The 22440-nt window shown below is 42.1% G+C and overlaps 1 protein-coding gene across 3 annotated transcripts in view; it reads right to left on the bottom strand.

Annotated features, from left to right (window-relative positions):
* Nucleotides 1-22440, bottom strand: part of SLC4A4 (solute carrier family 4 member 4) — a 263965-nt gene that overhangs the window by 89847 nt on the left and 151678 nt on the right. For all 3 annotated transcript variants that reach the window (XM_080926202.1, XM_080926204.1, XM_080926203.1), the window contains exons 7-10: nucleotides 11813-11970; nucleotides 5309-5396; nucleotides 2638-2792; nucleotides 1912-2025 (exon numbers count right to left, since the gene is read on the bottom strand). In XM_080926202.1, the coding sequence (XP_080782328.1) occupies nucleotides 1912-2025; nucleotides 2638-2792; nucleotides 5309-5396; nucleotides 11813-11970 (515 nt within the window). The remainder of the gene's footprint in view (nucleotides 1-1911; nucleotides 2026-2637; nucleotides 2793-5308; nucleotides 5397-11812; nucleotides 11971-22440) is intronic.

Genomic DNA, 22440 nt, shown 5'->3' with positions numbered 1-22440 from the left:
GGAAACAGAGGATAGACAGGATGCTAAGGAGATAAAACCATGGAAAACTTAAATGGAGGTGGTGATTACGTAGTTCTACAGAAGACCCAATGAAAAAAATTACAGATAGATGGCCAGAGTGGACCTCTGAGGATCTGAATTTGGAATAAGCACCCAAAAGCATGGAGTGAAGAAGGCATGCAGGTATGTGAGAAGTTCAGGCTGAGCCCAAGATCCAGCCTACTTTTCTTCCATCGGAACCTTCTGGCCAGCCTTCTCCAAAGTGCCCCTTTCAAAAACCTGACTTCCAAGCCTCAGCTAAGCTGAGTACCCCACTTCTGTATCCATGATTCACACAGGGGTGTGCAGTCACTATATGAGTGAGTAAAGGGACAAGAACGAAGAAGGAAGTGACAGTCTGGTGCAATTCAACACACTACATTCCATAGGTCATATCTGGGCTGCCAGTAGAAAGTGACAAAGTTCTTCCTAGTGAAATTAGTTTACAAAGAACTGTAGCCTCAGACTGCATCATGACAGCAAGGTCAATAATGGGCCATGTTTGTGCCTGTGGCCTCACAAGATGATAGGGGACCGAAGATGGTACTATCACAAAGAAGTCTTATTAGATATGACAATATTCTTCAGTATGATTGTCTCCTTGTGTGTCATTGTGATATGTTGGCATAAGAAAACATCCTTGACTGGGAGGTAAGCAAAAGCATATGATTACACACACATAGCTGTTGGCAGCCCATGTGTTTGCCATACCATGCCTTTTATTGTTACTTTAGTGCATGTTTCTTCTACTTAGAAAAGTGCACTGTAAGACAGAATGTCATGTTAAGCTGCCAGTGGCCTCATACTTGCCTTCTTCATCTTGTCTTCTGACCACCTCCAGAGGCCACACTGAATAAGTGGCTAATGCTCTCTGATTGCTGTTGAGTACACTCTATGGTGTTTGTGTGATGACCAAAGACAGAGTTCTAGACTGTACCCTGCCATTAATCAATACAGAAGGTGGGGAGAGTTTTATTCTTCATTTGGTCAGAGGAAGGGAAGTAATTCCTTTTGTACTTGAGAAGAGAGACTCAAGTGGATCACCAGCAGAAGGAAATAATTTCATTAAATCCAGATTCAATTGCATACTGAAAGGACATAGTGTTTTTTGTTTTTAAATCTGCAATGACTTCCACAGCTTCAAGAAATGAGTATCCTACAAAGAGCTTCACTTAATCCCACCCCCAAATCATCTAATCATGGAGAAGAGATGATCACAATAAGAAGTTAACTGGAAGGTTCTTAGGAGTCAGAGTCCTACACTGGGCTAGAAGACAGGGCAGTAGTCTACAGACCAGCCCTTTCCACATGTGACACACTTTGGAGTAAGTGTACGTGGAAAAGATGGAACCATGAAAGCCACAGGGAATACCTAGTCAATGTTCAGTCACCCCCTTCTCACCCAACGTAAGCTTAGCCCGCTCCGTATCATGCTATCAGCAGTACCCGGTCACTGCCTGGATGTCAGTCTCCTGGTTGCGCTATGCCCCTGTCCTCGACTCGCGCTTCAGCACTTCCTTTGACTTTTCTCATATCTACAGGGTCCACTCAGATCACTGTCTAAAACTATAATACTATTCATCACCAAAGTCCCCATTTTCTTCTCCATTTTCTTCATGAACCTATTGGTATGTTTATTTATTTGCTTAAAATTCCTCTCCCATCTCCACAAGGTGGGGCACATAAAAGCAAAGCATCGGGTTCTGCCGTTTTCCCAGTGACCAAGACTAACAGATGTAATATAAATATTTGTTGGCTGACCCATGGAGCAAACCAGCAAGTAAAACACCGGAAAGTGAACTGAGAACAAGGAAGGGAAATTTAGATCTAAGGAAAACCTTATCACGAATGGCAAAAGGTTCCTGCAGTTACCGGCCAGTTCTCTGGAGTTCTTCACAGTCACCATGTCCTCCTCCTCCATGGCCGCCATCATGAGGTGTGTCCCCATTCATCTGAACATTCTCTCCACCTGAGTACATATTCTTTCTGAGCAAGACAACAGGGTGTGAGTAGACATTAGTTTATTGTGCTGGTTGGTTTTCATAGCTGTGGAATGCTTCTAAACACAGTGAATGAAGGCCTTTTCAGAAGACAAGCATGATTTATTTTTTTGGCTAACAGACAATTCTTGAAGTGTTCTATCTATCTAGTGATGAGACAGAGGACTGGGATACCATAAGAGTCTAACTTCATGCACACTTATAGGAATGAAAGTGTTCTACCTGGGGAATAGCAGATTTTTCAGAAAATGGTTTCTTCTCAACTACTCTACTTAACCTGCTTAGCCTAAAGGGCTCTTCTTAAGTAAAGTGATCTTTCCACAGACACAGGCAGACGGTCCCCTAAGCATCCCCAAAGAACACCGGTGACACTTTCTAACATTACAAATTAAGTGCAATTATTAAAGCACATGACGCTTATTTTACAGTGCCAAGTAAATGCAAAGCCAAGACACACCAGCAACTTATCTGGGGCAAAATATTTGCGGGGATCAAAGACTGTCACAACATAGCCTGGCTCTATGTCTTTACTGAAGTGCAACCTCTTCAGGAGCTTGACTTGATGTTCCGGAATACTGCCAAGTACATAGAAACTTACCTTTTGTCAGATGATGGAAGACTCTTGGGAGGCTCTATTCTGATTGCAGGGTCCCATTCCCCAGGTGGAAGGACAATGACTTCGTCTAAGAACTCGTCAATGCCCGCAATGAGGTCGTGTCTATCTTTCGCTTTGTAAGCGATATCGTGGAACACCTGAACAGAGAGAGAAGGGCTGAGCCGACAAGCCAACTTTCTGAATGTCTCACAACACATCGCAGCTGAGTGGCACACCCACGGTGTACTCTGCCCCTCCTAGGGCTGCTCTCTATCTTCCTCCCTATTCAGTGTATTGACGGATGCAGGTTATGATCTCAGCATCTAAGTAGGGGTTTGAAAAGATGGAATTTTAAGGATGGTTTCTCACAGTTTCTGTGAGAGCCAGCTGAAAATGTTGTTTTCAAAAGCTCTCCTGAAAACCAATCTCAGAATTAAGTACTGCTCTCAGAATAAGTTCACACTGATGGTTAAAAGTCCAGATAAAGAGTGCGCATGCACGCATGCGCGCACACATATATACACACACCGCAGTCTTCTAAAGTTCTCGAACAATGGGAGCTATTCAAAAACACAGCAGAAAACCTGAGTTATTTTGGCAGAAAGGGCAGGGGTTGAAATGAGTGTTCACATACCTCCCATTTATAGCAAGGTAATTCACCAAGGCAAGACAGGGGTCTAACTAAAAAATGTCTTGTGCATTTGGGCACCTAGATCTCCAGTTGGTAGCACAGATTACGTATGAAGTGTAACCTTCCTGAAAGGAGTATGCCACAGGGTGCAGGCTTTGAGCTTAAAGCTCACTCTACATTTTAGTCGTTTCCCAGTGTGTGCTTGATTTTGATGGCGTGAGCACTTAGCTCCCCGCTTAAACTGCCAGGCCTGCCACCTGCCACCATGCCTCCTTTCCACTCTGCCGGTGATGAACTCTATCCCCATGGAGTTAGAAACCTAAATAAATGTTTTTATTTTCTATACGTTGCCTTATTCACGGTGTTTTAACAGAGAACAGAGAAGCAACTGATAGAGACAGCAAAAAAAAAAAAAAAAGGCCATGTCTTTTATCCACATCAAAGGAGGGGTTTCAGAATGCCATACAACACTCTTCTTTAACAACCCATTCTTCTGAGCTAACCCAAAGGTCTTCACAAAGTCAAGCCTTTTATCTTTATTAGTTAATTTCTTTTTATCATCCAGATGAGAATGTTGCTCCTGTTCGATGCCCTTAACCCTATGCCAAGTCTTTCTCCTGCATCTATGCTCCAAGAATATCATTTTGAGGTGGTCTCAGGTGATTAGCATTGGTTTGGGGGATCTAGGTTTGAGGAAAAGGCAAAGCACAGGTCAAGTACATCCTCTATGGCACACATACTGTCTCTTTGCTAATTCTCTGTCAGATAAAAAGAGTCAGCAATATACCTTCCCAGACAACCTTGGTGGGAAATCTTGGCACTGTCAACCAATGAGACGTAAGCAAAGTAAACCTGTAAATACCTATTGAAAGAGGTCTTAATCAATAACAAAGGATGGCTCTGCATCCACCCCAGGTGCTCTAAAACATCCTACCTTATACTAGGAAAAAATATTTTTTTAAAGAAAACACACAAAATTAAATAAATCACCCAACTGAAATGAGAAAAATCAACGTCCCCTCGAGTGGGATGGCAGAGCCATCCTTCGTTCCACAGGGGAAAAAGCCTCCAGCTCGACACTTGATGGGGAAGACTGACAAAGAAGCCATGGTACTAACAGCAGCACTTTGGGAAACAACGACCCAGAAAGCTGAGAGAGCACAAGCTGATGTCCCTGTGCTTCGACAGCATTTCTGCTGCCATAGACTAGTTTAGAATTTGACCAGAACTAAATATGCTTATTAGTAGGAAAGCTACCGTATGTCTGGATGGCATGTCAACTGTAAAGCACTGTTTAAAAACACTAGCTAATGCACCATAGAGGTGCACTGTGCCTTTCCACAAAATTCAAACCATATGAACAAATACATTCTGATACCTTTCAAAAGAAAAGTACCATCTACTTTGTTATGAATTGTTTGATAAAAGTCATCATTTCTCAAATAATCTTCTGACATATGAGTTCAGAGAAGTGATAAATTATTTTAAGAGATAAAGTTAATAGAATGACCTCGAGCTTATCCAACAATATTTAACCTCGGTTTTAACAACTGAAAATAATTAAGGATCATATCAAGGTAACCACATACTGTTCATTTCAAAATACTCCTTATTTTTGCTATATATATATTATATATATATATATTTTATATATATATATATAATATATATATAAAATTGCTGTTAATTATCATTGTAACAGAAAATTCCAAACTGTATAACCGTATTAAAACTTCACCCAGTAACCTATAAATAGAAAAAATATATGCAATTTATCTATTTTAATCTTTTAAGAAAGTTAGACTATTTTATAGATTCTTATGCTTAGGAAAGAGGGAAATGTATTGATTCCTATATATTTCTAGAATCTAATGCAAAAACAAAACATGCGGCTTACTTTTGGGAAGCTGTCCTACCTAAGAGAGCTCATTTGCCACAAATACCTGTATGTCATAGCCACAAAAGTGTAATTAAAAAACCTGTGATGGTGAATTCACTGTTTAAATCAACAGAAATAAGGTAATCATGTGTCCCTTCACCTACCTCATCAGACATCAAGGTGGCGATGGCTCTTCCAATCTCATGGTAGGACTTGGCTTTCCCCTTCGGACCTAAGAGAATGAACAAGAACCTAATGGAGAAGAAGAGAAACAAAGTTTGTAAGACACATTTCATCAAACAGAGAAATCGTTGTCTTAATCCATCTCGGTGGCTCTAGAGATTGTCTTTATTGTGTGAGTGCACAAATATGTGCATCCGTGTTGAGGTCACAGGTCAGATGTCTTCCTGACCAGCACTTCCCCTTAGGTTCTGTGATGTATTTTCACACTTTATCTGGAACTCACAGATGTAACCAGACTAGCAAAGCCCAGGGATCCTCCTGTGTCTGCCTGTTTAGTGCACACACTGCTACACCTAGATTATTACGTGGCCACTGGAGATGTGAACTCAGACCCTCACATTTGGGAAGCGGCACTGGCTGTGCCGAGTGCTCTACCCAGCCCCTAGAACACACCTTCAACCAAAGAAGGATGGAATTCTAAGGGGTAAGGAGAGGACACTTCACATCACCACGTGGTTTAACTGAAGGAGGAACCTGGGAGCCTTCTTCATTGAGCAGGAGAGTTACTTATCCTTTCCACAAACTGTTGGTCTCTGTGTGATACACTTTCCTTTGTCTTCACGTCTACCAGCTTACTAACTCTGGAAACTGTGGTACAAGTGTGTCAGTGATATTAGCTGCAGAGACTTAGTAAGTTTTCTGATTTCTCTGACTTCCTTGTGCCTTGTATGGGCAGTGACAACTGCTGTTCTCCCTGGTCTTAGAAAATATTGCTACTATTCAGCCGCGTGGGATTCAGCAAAAAACAAACCTTCACAGGTGACGCACATGCTGATAGGAAGGCGGGAGAAATATCAGAGACATAAAGAAAACCTAAAGTATTGCTCACAGACAGTGAAAAGCCCTTTGTGGGTACCTTCATTTTCTTTTCTGAATTTATTTTTCTGATAATGTAAAGAGCGTTGCTCCAGAGCAAATATGTTCTAATATGAGCCATGATGAAAGAAATCCAACTCTTACCACGAAGGTGAAGATGTGTGTCTCCATTGAGGAAGACAGAGCCTGTAAGTAAGTAAGTAAGAAAGATGGACAGAAGGGGACAGCGGGTAAATGAATGCCTGCCTCACCATTGCTCATGCACTACCTAACAGGGACAAAATAAAGACCTCATACACAACAGCATCATATGTTTGCAGGGCTTCAGAAAGCCTGCAAAGCACGCCCGTTGCCTTATTCAGATTTCCACACAACCTGCTGCAAAACAGAGCTCATCCTGCTTAAGAGCAAGGAACCTGGGGGTGGAGAGGATGGTAGGTGAGCCCAAGATTTGTGTCGAGCAAAGGGTGGGGCTGAGCACAGAACTCAGTGACAGAGCTCAGTGACAGAGCTCAAGAGTGTCTCTGGGGCTGAACCTGCAGGGTCAAAACAGCACAATCAGAATGGCAGAAGGCAGGTCCACTGGCATCTCAGAGCTCCTGCCTCCCTTAAAGACCGGCGTGTCACCATTCTTCTGATGCACTGGGACTGGGATTCATCAGACATTCTCACATGTGGCTCTTGGGGAAAAGAATTGTAGGTTCTTATGTAGCCCAGGACCAGAAAGGAGACAAGAACTGACAACAACAAGAACCGTTTAACAGTTTATGTCACTGAATATTTAGTCCCCTAACTCATTGGACAAAGAACAGACCTGGTACCAAATGCTCTGTGGATGAATGTCACCATCTACTGTAAAAGACGGTCCTAGTGTACCAGTACGTTTCTTCATTTGTCTAATTCACTCCAAAGATTTGTTTAAAAAAAAATCAGGAGTTAAAACAAGAACCAATGTTCTTTAAAGACTGTAAACCACCCAACATTTATCTGCTCAGAGCTTGTCCTGAGCAAGGCTCACTGTCAAGGAGGTCACAGTGAAGGCCATAGCAAAGGTATCTGGAGATTCTGAAAGCCTGCCCAAGACTGAAAGTGGTCACTATCAGAACTACATTTCAGTTCTTCCAACACCTCTACTGATGCTTGGATATTGCAATAAGCCAACCTTGGAGGCAACACAAAGTCCTTCTTGACAGCAACGTGTTTGTTGGTGGTGGTGGTGAAGGGAACACTCATTATTCTTAGAACATATGCAAAGATACTGAGCCACTAAAATGAAGTCCCATTAAGAAAAGTTAGTCCTGGTTACTTTGACTAATTACTTGCCCATCTACAAGGGGTCATGCATGGCAGAAATGGAAGTTTTAGGCTAAACAGGCAGTACCTCTGTCATGGATTTCTCCTGCCTGGCCTATTTTATTGTTTTGATGTATCTAAATATTAACTTTTCAAATAGCACACAATTGCGAACACCTTGCCAGGGCTTCTCTCCAGTACCTGCATGTGAATATAGCTTATAAAAACTCACTCTGGACACTGATATGTAGATTCCCTCTCAGGTTGCACAAAAGGCAACAAAACCTAGTTGAATATTGTGCTCTCTGTGATCAGTAACAGTCCTCAAACATAAAACCAGGCAGAGACAAGGTAACTATGTAAGCACTTTTGACAGAGTAACGGGGCTATCAAGGTAGCACAAGGGCACGTGTTTTCTATAAAACACTTATTGTTTGGTCTTTGCTCCGTAATACCAAAAGAAAAAGGGAAGTAGTAGGTTGGTGTGGTGATAGTTCTAACGTGTACTAAAACAATAAATCAGTGTGCAAAAACTCTATTGCCTCAATAACCTGGATGGAAAGGCATCAAGGTTAAGATGAAAAATACATTTCTTCATTATGAAATGTCACCAGGTGCCAAGTAGAAACAATGCTGTGACCCAGTTAAAAAGGTCTTTGTATTATCTCAGATAAGAACAGTTTAGAGATCTACTCCCTGAAAGTATTGTAGGAGGAGCTCTGGGCATGCCTGTGTATCAGGGTCTCACTGTAAGCTGAGTTCCAGCTGTAGAATCAGGAAGTTGGAGTGGCTTCCAGTCCACTGTTGCACCGGAGGAGGCAAGGGGAGACCTGAGAAGGCCACAGTGGGGGAAAACCCTGAGAGCCGAACCCTCTCTGCCTAATGCCCACCCCCTGCCCTTTCACCCTCAGAGAAGCAAAAGCTGTTACAACTTTTACAGTGGTTGTACATCCTGCCAAGCTCAGCTTTCATCATGTACTGCAAACCCCTTCCATGATACAGGCTGGTTTTGTCAACGAACAAATCTTATTTTTAACCGGAAGCTTTTCTTTTTATTAACGGATTACCAGAGGGCATTGCCTTTGTGTGGCTGGAAGTGAACAGCCGATGTCCACAGCTCAGGAGGAAGAGAAGTGAGCTTGTGTTACTGGGTTTGTTCCACTCATGCACAGCTACAGACATCAGAGCTGGAATTCATAATGGTTCCAATTGTCTCCAGAGTCTCCAGGAGGCCCCTTCCTACTTTTGTGAATTTTTTCAAGTAGCTAATTATGCCTGCGGAGGATGCCTCTGACATACTTCACAGCAGAAAGAAACATCAGATGACATGTCCAGAACAAGTGGCCTATGACCCATATTCTCACATACTCAAGATTGTAATAGGAAGAACAAGTGGAGTATCAGAAAGGGAGTCAGCCTTCCTGACTCAGTCTGTTTAGAAAGGATGGCAACTATCTCCTGAATAACCCCAGCATGTATCCAACCCTTACCCTCTTCTCTGAAACAGCAGTGTCTCAAACAACCTATTAGGCAGCTTTGGAAACTGTACCTTCTACAACAGACTCAGAGGACCACACACCATCACTACCACCATCCACGCAGTGAAGAATATAGACAGTCCATAGCAGGGGTCTCTCTAAAATATTGTAATGTTTTTAAATGATTAAGTACAAGCTACTTCTCATAGGCAAGTGATTCTAACATGAGCTATGTATTAATTTATAAAATGCTGAAGAGTAATATTGTACTACTTAAAAATCTAAAGCTCATTGACTATCCTTTTAAATCAAGATCCACAGGAGACAAACTGGTTTACACTTGTTATTAGATTTTACTGTCCTGAAAGGTCTTATCCTAATCCATTCTAGATACGGAGTCTTCCTCCTACCCATAGTTTTGAAGCACCTGGGGCAGACACTGGGCATGCAGCATTGGAGAGGAGGTGGTCACAGCTGTTCAATCAATGGGCTAATTGTGATGGGTGTTTCTGTAACATTCCAGCAGAGCCTTGAAGCTCTGTTTGAGCAATCACCTAGCAAGCTGCTGAGTCTTTGGCTATAGCAACAGAAATGTGAAGTACTTCTGCTAGCTAATAGCGAATCTTCCCACTGCCTCCCGTCCGAGGCTTCTAAATATGAATAAAAAATGTATCCCATATCTGTAACTGGATACAAAGCAACAGTAAGAAAAGTGCTTAAACAATATTAAGAACATTATAAACACGGCCCAACAAGTCATCAAACATCAAAGCCCAGTGTCTTTGCTTTGACATGAATAGCCACTTCCACCCCAGCACAGACCCATAACTACTCAGCCATTGACAGCCACAGTGCTGCATTTAGAGGCTGCATTGGACCACAAGAAGCAAAATAAATAAGAAAGCCTCTGACCTGAGCTAAAAAGGAGACCCGAGGGCCAGACTTCTGAGAAGGCTCACGATAGGAAAGATAGTAAAACTATTTCCCAGCAAGAGAGATGTTAGCACTCACAGCATAACTCTCCTCTAAATCTAAGGGGAAAACGTGACCATAAAAAAAGACAAGTGTGATCAAAGACTTTACAAGTCTGCCGGTAGAGCAACAGGGCAGTGAACATAATAAAGCCCGACATGGGGTGCAGACTGGGTCATTCACAGTGACTACACAGTCCTCGCGGGATTTCCATTACTGGATGTCATAGGATGCTAAGGAGCCTCTGTACTGGTGATTATCGTTTATCCTGCTCCAGAAGATGGCAAACAGATAAAGTCTTTCCTGGAACAATATTAATATCTGAGGGTGTGTTGTTCAGATTACAGCTCTAAAATTGTTTTATGATATTGAATTACACCTCTTCACTTCTCTAAAATAAATGGCTTCGCTCCTCTCGCTCTTCAGATGATGCCATATTTCAATTCTAAATTCATACTTCCCTTTGGTGCAGAAGAAAACGAGGAAAGGAATGGGGCAGACAGGAGAGGATGGTAAGGAAGACATACAAATAGTCATGGTTTCCTGCTTCCTGTGTGTGTGATTGATATTTAAACAAGAGACCTTTAAAATATTTTTTATTTGCAGCATATAAAGAAAAAAGTGGTGGTAAAACTGAAAACACTTCTTGGCATGTTTTCTCTTTCAAACCCCAGTAAAGTTAGTGCAAAGACATGAATAAAGCCACTGGGGTACCAAGCTGGACGCCAGCCAACCTGACTCAGCGGCTTGCTAGGTGATTGCTCAGCCAGAACTGCAAGGCTCTGCCGGAATGTTACAGAAACACCCATCACAATTAGCCCATTAATCGCACAGCTGTGACGACCTCCTCTCCAGCACTCCATGCCCAGTGTCTGCCCCAGGTGTTTCAAAACCATGGTGGGAGGAAAACTTCGTTATCAGGAAGACTGGCTGAGCTAAAGTGGCTTTAGAACATTCACTTCTCATTTTCTTCCTAACTCAGCTCTGATCAGACCTTGAACCTCTCATCATGGTTGGTTAACCATGCTCAGAACATCTGAGTCCACCGAGGGATCTATAGCCCCTTCCTGTTCACGTGTAAACACTAAGAAAAAAGAAAGTCACCTAACACTACCCAGGGTTCCACAGCGAGCACACTCTTCTCCCAAATCAGGGAATCATTTCCTGATGACAGTCTGAAGCTACAAGGTCCTCTGTAGCCTCACTCTCAGTGCAAGCCTAAGTGAAGTATTAGCATTCCTTCAGCTAACCTTGTGCCTAAGCCAAGTAAGTGCCCAAACCACTATCTTCAGAAAAAGCTGGCAAGGAGGCTTCTCGGATGGCTTCTGGAGCAAGACCAGCAGATTGTCACGTGATCCTAATATAAGCAACACTTCCTTTGAAGGCAGAATGGCATGCATAATGTAAAGTGTATGAATTTCAGTGCTTAGAGTAATGACCGAGTTTTTACCAAGATGCCCACTTACATGTGTCTATGCATCTATGTGTTGGTGCTTCTACATGTGTGAGCCCAGTAACAATTTTCTGATAAGACACAGGAAGTGAAAACATCTACAACCTCTGAACAACTGAAGAGTTGTATCTCTTTGGACAAGGTATTTAAACTCAGTTGTCTCCATATGGCTATTAGAGTTTGCTTACTAAAAGATTTAGCATATGATTATAAAGAATAACCCACAAGAAGAAGCCAGCACATGGGCCAGTCCATCACTATAACTTCCATTACTGCTCAAGTAACTTGTCATTCAAGAGCACACCTGTCAGCCAGCCAGAGTGTACCCTCATTGCACTGACTTTCGGACCTAAGTGGGAGGGCATTTTCCTATAACCACCCTGTGAACCCTAGTGGGAGGGAGAGCAGCTTACCTCGTGGGGACAGGGACCTCCGTCAGGGCACCCAGCATGACAGCCTGCTGTAGGCGAACAAAGGCAATGAAGGGAGTGTCCAAGAAGTCAACCTCCCCAACGAGCACGTTGGAAGCTTCTGCATCACGCGGCAGTTTTTTCATGAATTTATTCTTCAACTGCATGAGAAGGGCCAAGAAAATACAATTTATTTCAAGAGAGAAGAATAAGGAAATATACCATATACCTTACTCCTAGGAAACCTCTTTAAATGAGTCTTTACACAGCAGCCCTTGGCCATACACTTTTATATTGTGACTAACCAGTACATTGTAGTAAACATTTATCTGTCCCTTCAAAACATATTAAGGGTATAATAGCATCCAATACATTAATATTAGTATGCAACATATCTTGATTAATTGATTTATTTACTCACCCAATACACTATTGAGACTTTATTATCAGAAAGAAAATGATTTAAATCATAGGGCTAGCAGAAAGATTCATTTCATATCCTGATTATGGGGATTATTACCTAGGGGGGAATAAAATATGATTTAAAGTAATGATAAGTACTAAGAAGAAAAATAAGACAGATAAGAAAGTTCTATTTTTCAGAGTTATCTAGGAAGGTATCTAAGAAACACATTTAACAGTGGAGAAAAGACACAAGCCATGTGCTAAGACCTAGACTGAAACCTTATGCATGCAAAAGGAAAGCCTTAGAACAACAAGGAGATTGTTGGCTAAAGGTACTGTGAGAAGCCAAGTGTGAGAAGCTAATATGCAAAGGTGAGAAGAAGAACTAAGCTCCATGTACAATGGGGACCATGAAATGGGTCACCAAAGGTCACAGGAAAGCGTTTCAGAAGGTAGGAAGGTGTCTCCTACATGATGTGATCATGACTTTGGGAGCCAACAGTATTGAAAGCTGTAGAATAGAAAAATCACAGTCCTGAATGTAAGCACATGCTGAGAACAGCATTATTATCCAGGCCCTGGGACCTTCTGTCCTTCCTGGAGAGGAAAACCAGGACTTCAGCAACAGCCAGGGAGGGAAGGCTAAAATGATGTTCAGGTATCTGCAGCTGCATCCTAGGCTAGTGGAGGTTCCCAAAAGATGACCAAAGATAAAAGTGGCACAGTAGTCACACTGGAAAGTATTGACAAGAGTGGGTCCTGTGGACATCAGGGAACCAAGTAAGCAGCAAGTGGAGACTGGCCACAGAGACTGTTGCACTGAGAAAGAGGAGAAATGTTGAGGTGGATGGAGAAGCCTGCAAAATGGGACAAAGTTGAAAAATGTGGCTATTGCAGCCCTTGAGAAAGTGATCTGAGAGCTAATGGAGGAAGATTGCTGCTGCAGGAACTGTAGCTACAAAAATAACTGCAAAGCCAAGCATCCTAGAACTACTGAGCAGGGGTGGTACCCACATCACAGAGGAGTCGGCTGTGTACAGGGACACAGCTTAGGATCCTACCAGGAAAGCAGACTGGGTGGGTTTGAATGTGGGTGATTTGAGAGACGAGTTAGGTGGCAGTGAGGGCTTCTAAGGACTCATATGTTTGCAGTGAAGCAGAAGAGAGCCAGAGGTGAGGGGGAGGGAAGTGTTTGGAGGACTAAGGAGAGATGGGAGAGTGTAAAGTTGTTTTCTCTCTGAGTGAAGGCTGATGGACACAGTTGACTTGAAAGTTTGTCCAACAGGCATTGTTTGTTTGTCCAAAACTTTTACCACTCAACATTCATGAATTATATTTATTATATCATTTATAAGAAAGCCATACAGAACTAATCATCTTGTTAAATGAAGTAAACCAGACACTGAATACAAATATCACATTTTCTCTCATATCTCATATGTGCAGTCTTCACTCTAATTTCGTATATACACATGCATAGATATATATCTTAGGTTTTATATTCCTGCACAAAACATAACCAAGAAGCAAGTTGGGGAGGAAAGGGTTTATTCAGTTTACACTTCCATATCGCTGTTCATCACCAAAGGAAGTCAGGACTGGAACTCAAGCAGGCCAGGAAGCAGAGGCTGAGGCAGAAGCCATGGAGGGATGTCACTTACTGGCTTGCTTACCCTGGTTTGCTCAGCCTGCTTTCTTATAGAACCCAGGTCTACCAGCCCAGGGATGGCACCACCACAATGGGCTGGGCCTCCCCCCTTGATCACTAATTGAGAAAATAATTACAACTGGGTCTCATGGAGGCCTTTCCTCAACTTTCTCAGTGATAACTCCAGTTTGTGACAAGTTGACACACAAAGCCAGCCAGCACAACACACAAACACACATACATATACACATATACATATATGAATTTATAAAGAAAAGGTCTAAGTGGAGAGAGACAGGGAATAAGAGAATGTAATGGGATAGAGACAAAATGCCATACTTTCTTCTGTTATATCCACAAATTAGATTTTACACACACACACACACACACACACACACACACACACACACACACACACATGTGACACAGTGATATGAAAGAACAAAGGGAAAATATTTGAAGACAGGAAGAAGACCAGTGAGGAGGGAGGAAAGACAGAGGGTAGTCATGGGGCTGACTATGAACATCGTACAATGACATGGATCTAGGAAAATCTAATGAAACTTCTAGTGTATTTTGCACACTGGGAAAATTTTTAAAAGGTGGGGGGGGGGGGGATTCCCCAATCAGCAGTCCTAAAAAAGGTCTATGGGCATCGAGTAGTCAGAATTACTAGTGCCTAGGAAGTTAATGAAGGGTTCTCAATCACACAATGTAGACCAGAGCACGACTGAGCAGCAAAAGATGTCTTTGAACTTTCTCCAAATGAGGCCTTCTTTATGGACACAGAAGACAAAGTATATAGGAGGCTGGCTGTCCAATCATCCTCCTCCCTAGACTCCTGACTACCGTAGCCAGGCACGCTCACTGTAGTCCTCTATGGTTGCTGTGGTTGCTATGCTTGCAGGTCTCATCCTTCCGACCAGGGAGCATCCCTCAGAGCTCGGCACAGCCCGTTCTATCACCTCAGCCCACTTCCTTGGAGACTTCCATAGTCAATTCTGAGTCACACTTGCTTTCGATGTGTGGAAACAAGGCAGAGCAGCTCATTGGGCACAAACTCAATAGCCATTTCACACATAATTCGTCTGTAATAAATACTAGAAGGGGGAGAAAATGGATTTTGTAGTAATAAAAATCGGATTGATGGAGCATTCAAACTGTCCAGAAAGTTTCCGGGCTCAACTGCAACAACTACGAAGCTCACAAAAATATGCAGAATATCCAGTCCCCCAAATACCCAGCAGCATCTGCCTAGCTGTGTCGCACATGCACCGAGACTGCTGTGTTCCTGCAATTCAGTCCCCAGGTGACTTTTCCCTTCCTGAACACAGTCCTTAAATGTCTGTCAAATCTCATTCTCTTAAAACTTCACCCACATGCTGATGCCTCGAAAAACGTATCCTACGCCAGGAACTTTCACAAAACTCCGGACCGGAAACGCCTTCAAATGGATTTGTAACACATTTAATTCCACACATCCAAAATGAGCCTTTCTAATAATGCCCTCTCTCTCCCCTCCACCCACCCCACCCCCCACCTCTTTCCTGCTCTGCATTCTTTACTGTCTGCTGAACAGGAACTCCATTCCTCCAGAGCCCAGACCCAAGACTTTGCTGTCATCTTCAAACCTTCTCTTTATTTCATGCCCAGGTTCATTCTGTCAGCAAATCCTGCTAGAGCCACAACCGCAATCTATCTAAAGTCCCACAGTTCCTCGTCAACTTCCATGCTGTGATCTTTTCCCTTGTGGTACTGGCTTCCTGTCTGGATCACCATTTTCTGCCTTTGTTCCCAAACTGTTAAGGAAAGCAGCCACGAGGCATATCAGAAGCCATGTCATCTCATCTCTGGACTCAAAACCCTCTATGACCTCCTGGCGATGAGGTGTTGCCAAGACAACATCATTCAGAAAACATAAGCCCCATGTCCTGATCTCCTTCCACTTTCTCCTGGCCTTCGCGCTAGCAAACATTTCAGCATCTGTGTTCTCATCCGTATGCCCCAGGACTCCTTAGCTCGGGTCCTTCTGTCATAGCTGCTGTCATTCTCTACAAGAATGTCTTCAGGGTCCCTTTCTCAGTCCCTCACTATCTAATAAATGTCACTCTTAGTGGCAAGACTTTTCCTGCTCATATGAGACAAGATACTTATTCCCTCTCCACACAAACGTTTCCCATGCCCCTCTTCTACCTTGGTTTTTGTTCCTTGAATGTATCTAGCATCACACAGGCCATATAGACCTCTGATCTTCACTGCCTGCCTCCACATCCCAATATAAGCTCTTATATGTGAAATGGTCATCTAATGCATTCAGTGTTAGGATCTTTATGACTTGGAGAATGCCTGAGAAGAAAGCTTAATAATCATTAAATAATTGGATGAATGGCAATTTTTATTATTTTTAATTTTCTCTGTAAGACATCCCATTCCTTTTGTTTATATTTTATACTTTTTCTGTTTTTATGTGCATGCATATATGTGGGTTTTTTTAACCTAAATATGGGCAGACAGGGGTGTGTGGGAATCATCCTTGGTTACTTTCCCATACTCCAATCACGTGTCTCCCTCGGTTGGGTCTTTCAATGAAATCCAGTTTGTCAACATGGCTAGTCTTACTTGGCAACTTACTCTGACAATCCCCTACTTCAGCCTCCCAGGGTGAAATAATCGATGGGCTATTATTATCACATAGTACTTATTATTATTAAAAACATGCTTCTCCTCACTCCATACCTTTAGTACTCATGCTTCTAAAACAGTTGCTAACCAATGAGCCATTCACCCAGCCTTCCTCTTTCTTTAAAGTAGTGAGTGAGCCATTCATATCTCCCCTGGTCACATACATAAATAAAAGACCTGGACAAGGGCCACTGTTAGTAAACTCCTTTCCTAACAAGAACAACTGAAACAAAGGATATAAATAGGACCCATATGAGAGAACAAATTCTTCTGTTAAAAAAAACAATTGTGTTCATATGTATATATATACATACACACACATATACACACACATATATATATATATATATATATATATATATATATATATATATATATATATATATATGACATCCTCCTAGTCGGTAATGGTTGCTCCTGCCCAGGCTGGAAGGAATGGCTCAGGACTATCATACAAGGGAAAATTGAGGACAGAATCCAAAGCCAAACAAAAGCAGGAGAGAAAATGCGCAAGAAGAGGGATGTCTGAGGCCCCAGGCCCAGTCATATGAGTCCTGAAGCACCTCTAAGAAGTCTGCCCCAGTTAAGGAAAACAGTGCATCCTCTTCAGGCTTAAGGCAGTTTGGAGTGTGTTCCTAGCCACTGCAGAGCCCAGCTACACCAGTGTATTTGAAGATGACTTGAGGAGCACCCTGTTCAATAAAGCTGAAAATGTATGCTTCTTCAACAGAGCCATTCTCAAAGCCTTTAATGGGCCAATGTGTCCCATAATGCTTTATCTCCCACCAGAAGAAGAGGCACATTATTGTATGAGACCTGATCACAGACCATTGCTTTAGATAGAAATCTTATCCTCTTTCATTCAATCCCATGCTCTTTGTCAAAATGTACAGGGCCTAAGGTCTAGCTGTGGGCACTGTGGAGAACAGAGGACACTGTGGTCCTCAACTTTACAGTGCAAGGGAGAAGCAAATTCAGAAATAGCTGTCACAAAAGAAGACACATAAATAACATAAAAGCTACATTGTACAGTGAGAGGTCAGAAAGCACAGTAACAGGGTTCAGGGAAAATGTCTCTCTGAGTCAGTTTAAAAACCTACCCCACACATTGGCTTGTCAGACACTGATTCACATCTTACTTTTTGTAAGGGATACAAAATAACAACAATGGCCACCATAAGAAAATACAGTGGCTGTAACACCAACACTAATTCTGGGCTTATGAGATAAGCTCTGAGAAATCACAAAATACTAAGAGAAAATTGTACAGATTAAACGGGAAGATATCACAAAAGTCAACAGAAGATCACAAGAACAAGAACAAAATCCAAGGCTGATAAATGTGGCTGAAAGTCTCCTAATAAAATCATCTGGTTTGAATTCCAAAGATACAGTGTGACACACCCCTTCCTCGGAGATCTTTAGTTGTTTCTCTCAGGGATGTTCTGGCTGGATAGTATGTAGGGTCAAATACAAGAACACACAGTGCAGAGAAATCCCCTTAGACAACCTTGATTTCAGAAAAAGGAATTTCAAGCAGCTGTCTTTGGAGCTACAATCACGGAAATATACTATGGCTAGCTCAGCAATTTTGTGACTTTTTTTTCTTTTGCCTTTTAAAAAAAAAAAAAAACAGATTTTAATACAAGCTGTGCATCCAGATGTGCATATTTTGAGATCCGTTTTAATGTATCCTTTCCTCCAGACTAAGACCTTTCTCTACCTGGTTAGACGCATGCAACCTGTCCTTTCTGCTATGAAAATTTACTCTTACAGTATCTTGATCATCCTAGTGAGCACTGATATGTCAAGAAACTAGCAGCTCTAAATGGATAATGCAGAATAAAGGGTAGAGAAGGTGAAATGTTGATTGTGTTCCGGGATGAGAAAGCTCGTCATCCACAGATGACAGTGTTCTGAAGCTCACTGAAACAATCTTTGTCCTTCCCCGCTTAGATCTTAGGCTCCTCTACCCTCTTGCAGGGAAAGTAGTTTGAATAGTTGAGGTTAATAGTTCATGACAACTAATGTTACCACTGAGGGACAGCATGTTGAGGGCCAACCTTGACATTACATTCACCCCTAATGAAATCACCACTGATGAGACCCCACCTACCACACCCCTCTGATACTGGCAGGTGTTAAAAACCTTCTTTTCCTCCATCATTACTGCATTAAACTAATTATATCCAGAAAGGATGCTTTCAACATACCCATCCCCATGTCCCGTCTACTGAAGCAGATTATTCTTGGAATTGTTAATACTGTTTCTCTTTCTGTCCTCTTTTTTCTTATTTTGGGGTTTTTGTCTAGTCCTCTTTTGGGAATTTCCAGCTGCTATTCTTATCCACACAAAATCATCTGGTATTGTTGTAGGTTTCCCTGGTACCCTATCCTTCCCTGCAGAGGATTTCTGGGTAAGGGTCAGGTGGTTACCATGCCTACTGATTTGCTCCAAATTTTCTCCACTTGCCATACTGTCATGGCAATACTTCTTAGAAGTACATCCTTTCAATTTCAAAAGTCCCTTGCTTTAAAAGATTATACAATCCTTTCATGTCTGAGTCTCACTGGAATGTTAAGGAAAGTCTAGCAGACTATGTTATAATTGAAGGTTACAGAAATGTAGCATTTGAGACCTCTAACTGTGTGGGGGAAAGCCTAGGTAAGACAGCCATTTGTCACTTAGTTGTGCTCTCTTAGAATGTATCTACTCACTCGGTGCTACTTGTTATGACAAAACAATGAAACCTAGAGCCTGATCATCTCCCTGTGCTCTGCCTCCGCTCGCTGCCTTCTGTGTGCATCAAGAGAAACAGCCAGATGAGAGTTTGCAAAATAAATGGTTTTTTTCCCTAAAGTGAACTTCATGGTGCCCTAAAAATGATGGGCACAGTAACTGACTGGGAAGAAGAGGCTCCACATGTTAATCTATGTGACTAGTAGCCTCTGTGCCATAAGCTCACTTACATGTCTCTGTCATGATAGTTGTCTATGAACCTATGGATTCTTGTCATTCAGGTTGTGTATGGATGTTGGGAGCTGGACGTTGTGTGCTTGGTTAACTACTCAGAATGATGGCTTCCAACCCTGGTGATTCCACTCAGTTCTTCTATGGTCCATCTTCACACTCCATGTCATTCAATAGCAGAATAAATCTATCAGTGGTCCTTAGTCAGAAATCATCAGCAAGTGAAGCACACACAAACTAGCCACAGCCTTAAAACAGAGCTAGCCAGCAACGCTATTAGACCTCTTAATATACTTGTCATGAGATGTAGATTTCAGTACATTCTATCCTAAAGGCGGAACAGTTTTCTTACAGATTAAAAGGTATTGCTGGGTTGTTAAACGCAACATTTCTATAACCTAAATGCAGGGCATATTCACAAATGCAGACTGTAGCCAAACTTGTGTAGTTACTAAAACTCATGGCCTTAACTGCAAGCCATATAAAAGAACAGCTAAAGATCTATGTGTACACATATCAAGAAGAATAAAATAATATGAGAAAATTTGGGTGTGTGGCTCAAACATAGGGCATATGCCTAGTGTGTACAAGGCTCTGGCCATACCACACACACACACACACACACACACACACACACACACACAGATAATAAATGAAACAAGCAAACAAAATAGCATATGAACCCTAGAGAGGGCAAAAGAAATAATAGTTAAGAATCTATACAATGGAAAACAAGCGAGCATACAAAGCCCAGCAGTCATACTTTATGGTCTGACAGTCTCATGATTGTGCATCTTAGCTAATTTGTCTAGGAAGGTGAAACAAGCCGTGTCTTAAAGCCCATAAAATCTTCCCTTGCTTACCATCTACGAGGCCGGCTGAGGTTTCAAAAATACACAAAATTTGAGAGCGCATAAGGCCATTAAGACGAGACGCCAGAAGGCTCTGAGATTCTGCATTACTGTGTAAAACACTCTTCAGCTTAGTTCCATTTTTAAGAAATACAACTTCAAAGTGAAAACAATTGCCTGAAGGTGAAAATTTGATTTTACAATTTTTCCTTCCAGATTTAGACAAATCTTACCGGCATTAATGCAAACGAGCCTGCAAAGCAGCATGTTTGCGAATAGCCATCAAGCTAAATATAACAGTACGTGGGTCTAATTTCCTAAAGAGGATGGAATTTCAGGCAATGACCTCCTTTAAGAATCTAAATCTCCAAACCACATTTTGTGTCTATTATAAAAAAGAAGAAGAAAAAAACATGACACTGTTAAATGTGAATTTAGCTCTTAGTAAATTTAAAGTGTCCCTGTATGCTACTTTAATTGAATTCTTATACCTAACTTCTGAAAAATGCATGCAACCATTTTGAGGATCATGGAAACCGAGGTCCCAAAGATGTAAAGGTCTCCACTGAAATCACTGAGCTAAGTACTAGGCCAGGATTTGAATGCAGACCATCTGCCCAGGTCATGGCCCTGAGAAATGCTCACATGTCTCACAAACACATTTGATTACCTCAATTTTAGAAGCTCTTGACCTAAAAATCTCTGAGCCTTTCATGGAGCAAATCCGAGTTGAAACATCTGCATGGATAACCTTTAAAAATTAGGATGAGCACATTTAAAAATATTAATAGTATTTAACTGCATGAAATAAATGGCTCAGAGAAAGAAGCTGGGGTGAAGAAAGCCAGAAGAGACGGGAGCACTTGGAAAGGCTCAAAGGAAAAGAACCTGCAAACTCCAGGCACTGAGCTGGAAAGTTATTTTGAAGTTCTTCCCCTCTACCAATTGTAAGTATGGATCACCCACTGCATGTATCAAGGAAGAAGACTGAAAACACTCATTGTACTGGGTGGTAATGAGTCCCCACGGTCTGCATGTCCTGCCTTCTCCTCATATGCTGCAGCTCCAATTACACCTCCTCACTCTGCTCTGCCCTATGGGGAGGGCTCATGGGACCCTGATTCCCCCTCACCCCTGACCTTCCCTGCCCTGTCCTCTGTCATTGCATTTGGCATAAGGCATCACTGACAGAATCTCTTAATAGACCATAAGTACATTAAAGAAGGTCATAAAGTATCTGTTTTTTTTTTTTTTATTTTTATTGGATATTCTCTGTATTTAAATTTTAAATGTTATCCCCTTCCCCCCTCCCCTGTTTTCATCCCCCTCCTCTCCACTTGTTTCCATGAAGGTGCATCCTCTTTCAATCACCCTCTCCACCTCAGTACCTTGGTGTTCCCCTACACTGGGAAAACGAGCCCTCTCTGGACCAAAGGCCTCTTCTCCCATTGATGCCAGACAATGCCATCCTCTGCTACATAGGCAACTGGAGCCATGGGTCTCTCCAAGTGTGCTCAATGGTTGGTGTTTTAGTCCCTGGGAGCTATGGAGGGTTTGATTGATAATGTTGCTTTTCCCATGAGGTTTTTAAAACATCACATAGTATTCAACATTGCTTCCCTGTCCGAGTCTTGCAGTCAGTACTCAGCAAACATTTAACATGGAATCCCAGGTTAATTCAGTCATCCTAGGTCGTAGCATCAGAACCCTCTCTGCAGGGGCAAGTGTAGTATGAGGAGCCCCACAGAAAGTGTCCCCCTGGCTGCTAGAACCCATAGAAAGCTAGGTCTTTGGTAAGTGAAGGTGGTTTTGCTGCTCCAGAACAGGTGAGCACACATTGCCTACCAACATTTTCCAACACCTTCCTCTGATGCCTGAGGAGATGCTGTCTTTGCTGGAGATTTCTCTGAAGGCCTTTGAAAGACATCCTGTCGGAGCTGACGATGGTTTCTTCGCTTAAGACATAATATTACATTAGTAAGATGAAAACGTGCCTCAGTTAGCAAAAGACACAAAGGACTTCAATAATTATTTTTAAATTATTGATGCTAATGATGATAACAATTACTAATGT

Source organism: Micromys minutus (genome assembly GCF_963924665.1).
Source record: "Micromys minutus genome assembly, chromosome: 1".
In the NCBI taxonomy this organism is placed as follows: Eukaryota; Metazoa; Chordata; class Mammalia; order Rodentia; family Muridae; genus Micromys; species Micromys minutus.
This window is presented reverse-complemented; position numbering and strand designations above follow the sequence as displayed.